The sequence below is a fragment of the Pseudochaenichthys georgianus genome, chromosome 19 (assembly GCF_902827115.2).
Source record: "Pseudochaenichthys georgianus chromosome 19, fPseGeo1.2, whole genome shotgun sequence".
NCBI classification, from domain to species: domain Eukaryota; kingdom Metazoa; phylum Chordata; class Actinopteri; order Perciformes; family Channichthyidae; genus Pseudochaenichthys; species Pseudochaenichthys georgianus.
Genome location: NC_047521.1, coordinates 27,528,307 through 27,542,070, shown reverse-complemented (window position 1 = coordinate 27,542,070; position 13,764 = coordinate 27,528,307). Strand labels below are relative to the sequence as shown.

At 43.2% G+C, this 13,764-nt stretch overlaps 1 protein-coding gene across 1 annotated transcript in view; it reads right to left on the bottom strand.

Annotated features, from left to right (window-relative positions):
* cacna1g (calcium channel, voltage-dependent, T type, alpha 1G subunit) overlaps positions 1–9,581 on the bottom strand; it is a 250,441-nt gene extending 240,860 nt beyond the window's left edge. The window contains exons 1-2 of the mRNA XM_034107161.2: positions 9,576–9,581; positions 9,260–9,393 (exon numbers count right to left, since the gene is read on the bottom strand). Of these exons, the coding sequence (XP_033963052.1) occupies positions 9,260–9,393; positions 9,576–9,581 (140 nt within the window). The remainder of the gene's footprint in view (positions 1–9,259; positions 9,394–9,575) is intronic.
* Between the last annotated feature and the right edge of the window lie 4,183 nt (positions 9,582–13,764).

Genomic DNA, 13,764 nt, shown 5'->3' with positions numbered 1-13,764 from the left:
CTGTCAGCTGCAGTATTTTTCTCTTTAGACTCCCTCCTCTATCGACTGCTCCACTGCACCGGTCGATAAATAAATACATAAATAACAACACTCTCTCAGCAAGTCGTTCGATCTGGAGTCCAGAAAGGAAGTCACCGCGTGTGGAATCTGGGGTTTCTACGTCTCGTTTTGGACGCTTTTACAAACATTTCAGGTTTTTCAGACGTCGATAGACTTCATTCTTTAAAGCAACAATAAACCCACAAGTCCAGCTACATGTTAGAGAATCAAGCTCGTCTGTAAAATGAGACGATTGACTTCTTGAATGTGTGGAAAGGGGTTGGTGGTGTTTAGTGCTGCAGGTATAACATAGGGATTATTGTTTATTTGACTGTTGTTTTTGTAATAAATTAAACACAAACAATGAGAATTCAAAGCCTTTACTCACTCGCCAACATTTTTTAAATTATACAATTATTCGTTTCACCCTCCGTCTGAAACCAGAGCCCAGTCTGCTCTGATTGGTTAGCTGGCCAGCTCTGTTGTGATTGGTCAACCTGCTTAGAGATGTCCCGCCCCTTAGTCTATCACCTACAATGTGTTGGAGCGCTGGCCAATAGGAGCACGAGTGTTATATAGTGATGTCACTATGTTAATGAAGTTAACAAAGGAGTCCAATGGAGGCGATTCAGGCGGGGTTCAAAGTACGCTTTGAATTCTACTGAAGTTAAAGTATAAGGATGTGTGTGTGTGTGTGTGTGTGTGTGTGTGTGTGTGTGTGTGTGTGTGTGTGTGTGTGTGTGTGTGTGTTTCTGTTTGCATGAGTTGCCATTTAAGTACAAATTGAAAACAAAACACCTCATCAGCACGGATAGCCCAAAGCCATGACGACACAATGGTTGCCTAGGAGACGGCGGGTTGTCGGGCGGTTTAAATAGCCCGGCAACAGTTGCGGAGGAAGGCTCTGATGAACTGTTTGTTTCTCTCCGAGAGGATAATTACTGCTAAGCTGCTTCTTCAGCAGGTCTTCAGTCTCTCCCTTAATCACCCGCTGTCAGGAGGGAGTGATGGAGGGAGAGAGAGGCAGGTGGAGGGGAGGGGGGAGGAAGGAGAGCAGAACGGCTAACAAAACGGCTCAGAGATGACTGGTTTGTGTAGCCAACTCTGGAGTTAGCATCTCCCTGGTTCACTCAATTAAATGTCCTTTGGATTTTGAATTATTGCAGAAAATAATCTCGAATGCTGAAACTGAGGATCACAAGTTTGTCCCACCAGTTTGCATCTGGTTTGAAATGATCTGAAAATAGCGTGCACAAAGAATTGTGGAATTACAAATGTGCACAAGAGAACGTAAGATAAGATAAGAAGTACTTTATGATCCCAATTTGGGACATGTTTGTTTTGCAGCAGCATAAAAAGACTAGGAATCGTACATTTAAAATTAAAAGACAATAAATAAACGAGAAATGTTGAATTTACAAATGAACAATGACAAGATATAAAGCAAGGTATATATTAATAAGATAACATAACATCCCTTTGTATGTGTATGACCCAAGTGCAGTTTGGACCTGGGACACATCTAATATTAGTATTCATTTAATAGAGAATCGTAAAGCAATTGTTGCTCCTACTGTACTTTGCAGCAGCGTAGCTAGTTACTGCACTAGTTAGTACACATGTTGTAAGCATGCTCGTATTGTATTGGGGGCGCTTAATGCAGTAGGGTTTTTAAATCCACCACTTTTGCTTACAGTGACGCCATGCTCACGTTCAGGCTGACAACTGTTAGAAATTAAAATCAATATTTGATGATATAAATAGATTAAACACTAGTACTTTTATAACTGTTTTATTGTGAAAATACTTCCGGTTAGCTTACGCCTGTGGTTAAAGTTTATTTTGAAAAGCTATTCCGGAAAGGATCTCCGAAATACCAACAGTAGCTTTACTTCAGGTTTTAGGGAAAAGTAACGATTGCAGCCGTTAAAATGAATTACATGTAAAGTTATGAAAGAGATAAGGAGGAGAAAAGGCACGTGGAAGTAAGCAATGAATGTAAAATGTCGAAATCCTCTGTTTAATGCGATATCGGACACAGAAGACCGAGGGGGAAGTCTCCTCCGTCACCACAGAAGCGCTGGTGTGAAAGGGTATCTTGCTCGGAGCTGGAGCCTGAAAAGCGCCGGTTTTTCCTGTTCACACCGGAGCTGCGCCGGCTCTTAGCTCCGGAATCGGGTTCACTTCCAGCTCCAAAAAATTGTCGGTCGAGAGGCAAGAGCTTCGGAGCTAAGAGGTGGCGTCGCTTACGTCTCTCTCACGTCGAGGCGTGCAGGAAACTTAACCCACCTCCCATGGGTCGACTGTCAGCCTGCCTACAAGCAGTAGTGCCTATAAACACACTTTATAAAGTCAGGCAACACCAACCAGGCTTCGTGTGATTCTGTTTATTTGTGCCTTACTTTGACCATCCGTTCACTGTTATCGATCATTGTGGAGAGAGGCAGACGTGTTGTTTTGTATTATTGCAGCTATCGGATGCAAGTAGTCAGTTTAGCTTCGGTTGCTATGCCAACATCACCCGTTTTATACCAGAGAAACTTTCATAACAGCGTTGTGATACCAAACAGCGTCAATTCAGACGGACACACATTCACTTAGGCTAAGGGAACTGGGGATATGCATCAGCTACTTGTGTGAGTCGGACAGTGAATACTTTAGAGCGGCCGCTGCAGTGTGAGCTAACCGGGAGCTAACGGGAGCTAACCGGGAGCTAACGGGAGAATACACTCCAGTGGAAGAGCAGCACTGCAGCGGTCGGTAAATGCTGCAGAAACACATTAATAAACAATGAACTACGGCACTCTGGAGCAAAGTATAAGGTTGGAGAAGTCGTTATTCAATTTATTCTGGCTTCGTGTGATTAAAAGCAACACGATCATCGACCTGACGCTGTTCCCTGTTGTTGTTGTTGTTGTGAGCGCCGTAATGGCTGCCGTTGGGGAGCAAATCAGCGATGTAAACGGTGACGTCATGACGCAGCAGGGGCAGCTCTGGGGCGCCAGTGGGCGGTGTGCACAGAGCGGGAGCTGAAAAGGGAAACCGGAGCTGAACCAGAAAAGCTCCCGCTCGGAGCTAGAAAGGGAAAAGCGCTGGTGTGAACGCCGCAAGAGAGGAGGAGCGACCAGCCAGCAAGCGGGAAGGACGCATGCTTGTGGGCTCTCTTCTGCTCGGCCGACGACAGAGAGGGAGCTTTTCCCTTCCCTCTCTCTGAACCATCTTCTGCTTGTAACATTACCGCGCCTTCTCAGAGACTCCATTGGTCTCCTACTTTTAAAGCTTCTCTCCTGGACGCGAGAATAACGAACAAAGCTATCACAACCAAGAACAGAATAGAATATGTCTTTATTGTCATCATACAAAGTACAACGACATTACTTTGGCAACTCTCACTGCAGTAAAAAAATAGACACAACTAAATAAATACGAGTGGTGAAAGCAGATAGGAGCGGTAACAGTGCAACGAGATACAATGAAATGTCAATGTGCATATTTACACCTACTGTCTAAACAGTGGCGGTTCTAGACCAATTTGACTGGGGGGCACTGGGGGGGCCAGTAATTTTCTGAGGGGGGCACAATAAATGCAGGACGAAAAAGAGAACTAGACAGTATGAAGTAATTGCGCATAAGAAAACAATGCAATCCAGTTATTGGTATTTGTTTCAGTACACTTATTTATTTCAGATAGATCTTATAGTTATTACTGTTAGCTTCAGCTTAAGTTATAGTGCAATGTTTGCACTCACACCATATGTATATAAAAATAAAGGCAATGAACAGTTACATCTCTATAAGGGTGTCTGCACAATCTCACATTACAGCAACAACATCCTGAGTACCAGAACATATACATTTAAAAAAAAAAAAAAAAAACTTGTCATTGTTAGGGGGGCCACAGGGGGTCAGAGGTCAGTGTTAGGGGGGCACTGGGCCCCCCCTATAACCGCCCCTGTGTCTAAATATATATTAGTAAAATAGCCATAAGTATGTCTAAGTAGTGCTAGCAGTCAGAAACACATTCAGAAAACCATTGAGCTTGAGACGAGGGTACAAGAAGTGATGAAATACTGACTTGTTTGCGTGTTCAGGACTCATTCCTGCATCAATGCTTGCAAAGACAACATACATGGCATCTTTTGGGGTGTCAGAGAAACATGTAGAAGATAGCAGTTTCCATATTTAAGGAGAGATATTTAGTGTTTGCAAAACCCTCTTGTGTTTCGGTTGTTGGATGGCTTTGCGATGCTTGGCTCTCAGTCATGATCCCACAGGTTTCACTGCTCAGCTGAGTGAGTGAGCGGGGTGAGATCTGACGACAGTGTGAAGGATCTCTGCTCCGTGGCCTCAGATGGCTCCAGTTAACACTCTCACTTGTTTACGTGTCAAGTTGTTCAGAGTCAAAAACACTAACCAAGTTTTTGTCCGTCACTCTCACATAGACAGGTCTGGATCGAACCAATAGACGTAGCATTGTCCAAGAGTCTGTCCCGAGACAAATAGTCGTTATTAAAGCACGGAGACAGGAGAGGCAACACGCACTGAGATGAACCTGAAGATGAACAGAATGCGACCCCTTTAAGATATTTTCAAAACGGATTCGATTGCTGATCTTTTGGTTTTTTTTTAACACCAGGCTTTTGAGGGTTTTTCTTCTCATCTTCATTCAATTTGAATTTCTTATCTTACTCTGATGAGGTATTCAACAATGCACTATCTTACACCTGAAATAAGTGTTTGCTTATTCAATGTTTCAACAGATTCATTAAAAACGGACTAACAATCCACCAAAAAGCATGTTTTTCTTTCTAAAATATTCCCATTGCAGGTATATGAGAAGAGCAGGAGATGTATCTGCCTCCTCTGCGGCAGTTTTATTAACACCAGGCCTTTGAGGGTTTTCATCCTCGTCTTCATTCAATTTGAATTACGAGTCTCGCTCTTCTCGTTAATTAAGCTTAATTAGCTTTTTAGGAAGCTAGCTCCTGCTCTCACTCTGATGCATCTAATCTACACTTACTTTGCATATGGCTATTCTATGGTTTGATTTGACGAGGTGTCAACTGCCTACTGTGAAGCACTTTGAACTGCTACTCTTGCATGAAAGGTGCTATAGGCCGGTCGCATAAGTCACTAGCACGACCCCCCCCCCCCCCGTTCGGTCGAGGAACGGGGGGTCGTCTGTTTTGTAGTCTCCCAGTCTCCCAGTCCGCCTCTGTACTCAACGATGCAATGTCTTCCATACAGGCCATCTTCTCTTCATGGGACAACACCTCAAATAATTGGTTGATTATTCAATGTTTCATTAAAAACTAACTAACAAGCTGCAATCCGACCTCTGCAGCTCACCCAGAATGCAGCGGCTCATCTGGTCTTCAACCTTCCTCCTTTTATTTGTTTTTAAGGCCCTAAACGGGCTGGCTCCGGCTTATATAGCTGACTTAATCCAGCGATACACCCCAGCCAGAGCTCTAAGGTCTGCCGACCAAATGCTGCTGGTAGTGCCGAAAACCAGGCTAAAAACTAGAGGGCACCGAGCCTTCGCAGCAGCTGGTCCCAGGCTCTGGAACACTCTCTAAAAACACACTTTTTCTCTCTGGCCTTTTAAAAGTGAGCAGAGCATGACATTTTTCATTTTGTATTTTAACTGTGTCTGCCTTTATATTTGTTGTTTTTAACTTAAATGCTACAAATTGCAATATGTTCCGTATATTTTTTATTCATGTACAGCACTTTGGCGCGACCGAAAGTTGTTTTAAAATGTGCTTTATAAATAAACTTGATTTGATTTCCTAAATGTTCCCACACCACGCCGCTCCTCCGCTCCTCCACTGGCTTCCGGTAACTGCTAGAATCCACTTCAAGACCCTGGTGCTTGCGTACCATGCTGCGAATGGATCTGGCCCTTCCTACATCCAGGACATGGTTAAACCGTGCACCCCAGCACGTGCACTACGCTCTGCATCAGCCAGACGACTCGCTGCACCCTCGCTGCGAGGGGGACCCAAGTTCCCATCAGCAGGAACACGTGGGTTTGCTATCCTGGCTCCAAGATGGTGGAATGAGCTCCCATTGACATCAGGACAGCAGAAAGCTCACACACCTTCCAGACTGAACACTCATCTCTCTCGACTCCACCTCGAACGATAGAACTATTAACAAAGCACTTATATACTAATAAAGGACTGGCTTACCTAAAGCCAGTTGAGTAGCACTTGAAATGTTTGGCTCTATGAAACCTGATGTACTTTATGATTCTGTTTTCTTCAAGTTTGTCGAACGCACTTACTGTAAGTCGCTTTGGATAAAAGCGTCAGCTAAATGCAATATTTTCCTCTAAGCAAAGATACCCACACATCATTGGTTCCTGCTTCTAAAAAGTGACCATTTCTTTACATGAACTTTTATGACCGTTGGTTGGGAAGTCAAACGCTGCATAATTATAATAAACTCAAAAAACAAGACCTCCTGAGTTATGATTTTAAAATGTTGCATTGGTACCTCGCATCGCAACACATAACAAAGATGAATAATACTATATATCTATTTCACACTGTAATATCTCCTATATTCTTTATGCATATTCTCTCGTGCACGGCGACACTGAGCCGGTCCATTATCTCTCCACAGTTCCTCTTTGAAGCACCGGTTTCCACGCCTGTGGAAGCTGCTAGACTGGCCGACGTCTCACTCGCTGGATCAACGCCTGCATCTCAGACGTTCATGTATTTCCCATCTTGTTCCTCCTGGTGCTCTGGCACTGGTTGTTTCCTGACGACCAATCAGGTTGCAGCTTCTATGATCCTAACATACTCCCCCGCAGCAGAGCGATGCAGGTATAAAAAGAACGAGAGAGATATCGGCTTTCTCTGCAGTGTAATGGGAATACATGGCACTCGGCTTGTTGACTTTAAAGTGCAATTTTGTCCACAGAAAAAGAACAATATGTTTCTTCCACAAATCAGGCCCAGTTGCTCCAGATAGTCGGGCTCTGAGCAGCTTCCTGTCGGATCCGTTTACCACCGTCATGATGTCTGCAAAGACACGTGACTGTAGATGTTTCCTTTTGGGGCAATGTGTGCACCACGAGCGAACCTGGTTGCTATGTTGAAGAAAAGTCTGCAATGCTTTGCAACTAAAAACAAACGATCGATCTGATGACGGGCACTGCAGGAGAAAGGGAAGTGTGTACTTGTGTTGGGGTGAACTGACGCTGATGGTATATATTCTAATTTAAATGTGGTATTAATTTGCATATTTGTATTAAATATTTGCCAGATGTTTCCCTTTGATTTCTAGACATATTTTAATTCTGTTTTCATTCTTAATTTCATGCACACCACTACTTTAACTTGTATTGAATATATCTATTTGATTCTGATTCAAAAACGTAAGGAGACGTCTGAGGGTTGACACGTCATAGAAGACAGCGACCTTCGACTGAAGCGCACAGCTTTAAGAGTGTGACATCAGATCCAAGTAGGTGACATGCAACTGCTCTCAGCTGCACACACACACACACACACACACACACACACACACACACACACACACACACACACACACACACACACACACACACACACACACACACACACACACACACACACACACACACACACACACACACACACACACACACACACACACACACACACACACACACACACACACACACACACACACACACACACACGCAGAAGGAAGTGTGGCCTGTTCCCACTGATGGATACCAGAAGCCGTGGCAGAAGGATGGCATTAGAAACCAGCGGGGGACGCGGTGTGATGAAAATGTCAGACTGAAAGCAGCAGGCTATGTTCTGTAACATGTTTAATCAAATTACTGTGTGTGTGCATTGCTTATTGTGCAGCAGTGTGTGTGTGTGTGTGTGTGTGTGTGTGTCTCTCTGTGTGTGTGTGTGTGTGTGTGTGTGTGTGTGTGTGTGTGTGTGTGTGTGTGTGTCTGTCTGTGTGTGTGTGTGTGTGTGTGTGTGTAGATGTGTGTGTGTGTGTGTGTGTGTGTGTGTGTGTGTGTGTGTGTGTGTGTGTGTCTGTGCGTCTGTGTGTCTGTCTGTGTGTGTGTGTGTGTGTGTGTCTGTGTGTGTGTGTGTGTGTGTGTGTGTGTGTGTGTGTGTGTGTGTGTGTCTGTGTGTGTGTGTGTTATGAGTGTGTGTGTGTGTGTGTATGTGTGTCTGTGTGTCTGTGTGTGTGTGTGAGTGTGTGTGTGTGTGTGTGTGTGTGTGTGTGTGTGTGTGTGTGTGTGTGTGTGTGTGTGTGTGTGTGTGTGTGTGTGTGTGTGTGGTCATGCATTGTATGAACACACACACATTGTAAGGCATAAAAGTCACCATTAAACCATCAAGTGACTTTGATGGTTATTGGACTCAGGATTAATCCATCTGGATTCCCGCTGCATGAAGAAATGAAAGGACGGCGGAAGTGGAAACAATTCACAAAGGGATTAAACTGTTTGAAACACGTGCTTAAAGTAAGCCGGATTTTGCCGATGTGTTTATGTGGATTCAAAAGTCGTACATAATCTACAAAATGGAGGAGACCGATCTGATCGGAGCAACTGACAAATAATCCAACTGAAGCCGGCATGGACAATGACTCTGTTTTAAACATGCGCTTATCCAGACAAGCCCGGTTTGGACACTTTACGGGCAGAAGAAACATTTCTATTAAAGAAAGAATTATACATTTCTGTCTTTTTATGCCTTTAATACTAACTTGAATTGTTATTCAAATGAATGAATCATTTATTTTTTATATTTCATTGTAATGTGGAGACAAGGCCTTTAGTGACAATCATGTATTGCGTTACAATTGTATCATTTCTTTCTTCTAAAAAAAAATTAAATAAAAAAAGTCTAAATATGATATTTAGCCTCAAATCATCTGAGGCATGGCGCCCCCCCTGCGATCTTTGGCGCCCCCCCTGCGCCCCCCAGGTTGGGAACCCCTGACTCAGAGGACTGGCTTCATGCTGTGATGTGGTCAGAAACCCCTGCTTGTTGAAATCAGAGACTATTATTGCATTTAGAAACAAAAAAACATCCAGACTCCAGATTCTGTCCTCGTTCGTGACTCCGTTCCCCGAGTTTCGAAATGTTTTGCGTGTGTGTGTTCACAGCCTCCAGAGCCTATGCATCGGTTCTGCTTGGCCACCTGTTTGTGTGTTTGCATTAGTGTGTGTGTGTGTGTGCGTGCGACTCACCCAGCCAACACGATGAAGAAGTCCAAGCGGTTCCACGTGTCCCCGAGGTAACACTTCTTGCCAAAGATCCCCAGAGCCAACATCTTGATCACCATCTCGATGGCGAAGAACGCGAAGATGAAGTCGTCGAATTTCTGCGGAAAGAGAGAAACGAAACACAGGTTAGCATTATGAGGGAAAGTGAACACAAAAGGATGAGATATGACTGGTTGTAATGCAAAGTATCGAGTGATAGTTAGAAGTGAAAAGTCAGAGGGTCACTTGACTTGCTGCCATTCATCCTGAGGGGAACACGAATGTATTCACCACACTTTACGGACATCTTTCCAACAGTTCTTTCAACAGTTCACCCAAAACCACCAATGTCAAACTCAATTTCTTTGCGGGCCACATCAGCATTATGGTTGCACTCAAGACTTAAGACTATATATCAAAATACATATATAAATATTTAATATATATAAAATAATGTATTATATGACATTATTGCCTCTGCATTGGACTATTATCGGATAGGGTAATAACTTCATAATTAACTACGTCTGAAAGCAGAAGTCTAGGGCAAATCATTGCAAGTCTCTTCAGTGAGAATGTTACAAAATTATTTAAAAAAAAATCTAATTCTGAAAATAAGTCAAATTCTGAGAAAAAAACTTGTTCTGAGAAAAAAAGTCAAATTATGAGAAAAAAGGCACATTTCAGATGCATTGTGGGATATGTAGTTTATAGGCAACGTGCTTCTGTAAATCGGCATGTAACCGTATAATAAACATTATATTCTTTGCAATCTCTTGAGGGGCCGCATGAAATGAAGTCGCGGGCCGGATTTGGCCCCCGGGCCTTGAGTTTGACACCCCTCTAACGGATCAGACAGTGGTTCACGAAAGATATTATTTGGGAACACAGACCCAGTGTTGTCCCGATAGTGGTTTATTTCAGATTATTGGAGTGTGTTTTCAGGATGACGGGCTTTCTGATTATGATATTGGTTTGTGATGTTTCCCGATCTATTTTTGAAGTATTCTCTGCTCGTGTCTGGTTTCACTTCCTGTCTTAAATCTACCAGACTTTGAATATTGATACAAAACTATGACGGTGGCGCTAATTACTTTAACATGATTAACCTGTTAACCCCTGAGCCTGTTTTTCAGGTCTCAGGCTCGACAATGACATTCCCAGAACAAATGACTATAACTTCACTTCTAAAGGGGTTACATTAATAATCTTTTTTCTCAAAGCAATGATAAACCTGTGAGTTGGATGTAGAAGAGTCAGAATCAATATAGATGTTTTTATTTTAAAGTATATTCAGATTGAACATAGTAAACATTTTTAAATGATAGTGTCCGTCCAAAAAAATAAACATTACTTATAGTGAAACCACCCTTGAATGATGGGATGGTAGACTAAAAGCTTTAGGAATCCACACTGTAACATATAATAAGTACCCTGTTTCAAGACTGATGCAAAACAAGTGACCTTTGACCTTTTTAGAGAGGCTTAGCAATGATTGACACCTCTTTTTAACCGTTGGAGCCAATAGAATCGAGGGGAAGGTCCTAAAATCCATCTAAACATTACCCGTTGGTGAATGAGTGCTGCGTAGCCAGAATGCCCAAAACCGGAAGCTGCGATACACTCTGTTGCAGCTAATATGAAATCTCCGTTATTGACATAAGATGGATTATCAGAAATCATTTCAAAGTGACACAGACACATTGGATTAACCCTCAGCAGCGTGTTTATCATTGTAATGCCATTGAACACGACTTTTGATCAGAAACAGCAAAAGGTAAGACAATGTCCCGTGTTTGCTACCTAAAGCTACGTGTTGTGATGTCTGGTTTTGTTTCCCGTGCCGCGTTTTGATCGCTCAGTGATGACACTTATATTTCTGGAATCTGTGGAGTCTCAGCTTGCTAATCGATATCTTGTTTGTGCAGATCCGATAAGTAATAAGGGTATTTTACCGTGAGTTCTGTGCTAAGTGCGTTAGCATCTTTTCGCTCAGGGCTAATTCAAAGCCTTTGTTATCACCCTTGTGTTTCGTTTAGCTAAAGATGAAGTGGGAACGACACATTCAAAGTTTGTGAAATGTTAAGAAGCTCTCAGACGCTGTTTCTTGCAAGATGTTGCGTTTTGCCCCCTGTACCGGGGGCATGGGGCTTAACTGGTTAATAGCGTCAGCACATCACGGTATTTTCTGAGTTCTGTGTCTTTTCTTAAGCTTTCTTTTTGATTCTACATGTTTGAAATGTTGAGATTTGAACCCTCTTTTTCGCAACCAAGGAAATCGCCCATTATTATCAGCCATTTCAAGTGCACGAGTCAAGCTCTAATACCAGTCAAATGTGACTTTCAAAAAGATCCCACTGGGAACCTTTGACAGTAAAGTGAATCATTATTAATTCCTCGTTTCTCTTTGCCCTGTCGTCAAGAGGCTCACTGGGGGGTTCCGAAGAAAAGAATACAGAAGATAACCTCCATGCATCTGCAAGGATTTAGTGTGTTGCTCAAGGACTCTTCAGCATAAATGATGCAACATGACGGCCCTAAAGACGGCTTTGCACCCACCGTGATGCGACCTTGAACCGTTAACAGGAAGTCGAGCGACAAATGCCCCCCCGCGGTGTTACATGTAATAACCTGGAACAAGGCGCCCCTAGCACTGATGAGTATTCCTGTACCCATTACCGTCTGTCTGGCTTCGGCTCCATCCTTTCTAATCATTATCCGACCGGACTGAAGGGCGAGGACAACGAGGACAGGATGGACTCATTTCTTTCAAATATGAAAATCACTAACAAAATGTATTTTCACAAAAAGTACAAGAGGGGAAGGAATGCAGCTCAACGTGAAAACAAAGTGAAAGAGAAACGCTCTGGACGGAGATCAAGGCGCACCCACTGAAATGTGAGTCATCCAAACAGAGAAATGTATAAATATATCAAACCCTGCTTCCTCTGCGCTCTGAAGTTCATATGTAGAGGTTCACACGGGAATGTGTGTGTGTGTGTGTGTGTGTGTGTGTGTGTGTGTGTGTGTGCACATCCGTCCCGTCTTTAAAGAACATTCCTGTCTGGAAATCCCAACAGATGTTACGCAACATTTGGGATTGCACTGCTGTTTCCAGGAGTCAGTCAGACAGTCTGTTTCTGCCTCGGGTGTTTCCCAAATACCGACCGAACATCAGTCCAGATGTTTGACACGCTGTGCAACAACTCCAGAGGCAGAGCACATTGTTCAGGGAGGCAGAGTCAACTCCATCAACAACAAAGTGTGTGTCTCTACTTTAAAGAGTCCTCTCCTGCTGATGTTCAGGTGTATATCAGCATGTAGTGTCTCTACTTTAAAGAGTCCTCTCCTGCTGATGTTCAGGTGTATATCAGCGTGTAGTGTCTCTACTTTAAAGAGTCCTCTCCTGCTGATGTTCAGGTGTATATCAGTATGTAGTGTCTCTACTTTAAAGAGTCCTCTCCTGCTGATGTTCAGGTGTATATCAGTATGTAGTGTCTCTACTTTAAAGAGTCCTCTCCTGCTGATGTTCAGGTGTATATCAGTATGTAGTATCTCTACTTTAAAGAGTCCTCTCCTGCTGATGTTCAGGTGTATATCAGTATGTAGCGTCTCTACTTTAAAGAGTCCTCTCCTGCTGATGTTCAGGTGTATATCAGTATGTTGTGTCTCTACTTTAAAGAGTCCTCTCCTGCTGATGTTCAGGTGTATATCAGTATGTAGTGTCTCTACTTTTAAAGAGTCCTCTCCTGCTGATGTTCAGGTGTATATCAGTATGTAGTGTCTCTACTTTAAAGAGTCCTCTCCTGCTGATGTTCAGGTGTATATCAGTATGTAGTGTCTCTACTTTAAAGAGTCCTCTCCTGCTGATGTGCAGGTGTATATCAGTATGTAGTGTCTCTACTTTAAAGAGTCCTCTCCTGCTGATGTGCAGGTGTATATCAGTATGTAGTGTCTCTACTTTAAAGAGTCCTCTCCTGCTGATGTTCAGGTGTATATCAGTATGTAGTGTCTCTACTTTAAAGAGTCCTCTCCTGCTGATGTTCAGGTGTATATCAGTATGTAGTGTCTCTACTTTAAAGAGTCCTCTCCTGCTGATGTTCAGGTGTATATCAGTATGTAGTGTCTCTACTTTAAAGAGTCCTCTCCTGCTGATGTTCAGGTGTATATCAGTATGTAGTGTCTCTACATGTCTCCATGTTTTAATGTTCAAAAAGCTCTTTATTTCTCTCATACTGTCTGTGCTGCAGCACCTCTTTTCACCCTCTGTCTGAAACCAGAGCCCAGTCTGCTCTGATTGGTTGCCTTGCCACTGCCATAGTGATGTCACTATGTTCTGTAACTTTGGGATTTTAGTCTTTGCAGACCATTAGAGAGAGTGCAGCGGCGAGGATACATTAGGAAGTGTGTGTGAAGTGAGCCGCTCAGCACAGGTCAGTGTATGTCCTCCCTCTGAGGCAGGAGTGTGTGTGTGTGTGTGTGTGTGTGTG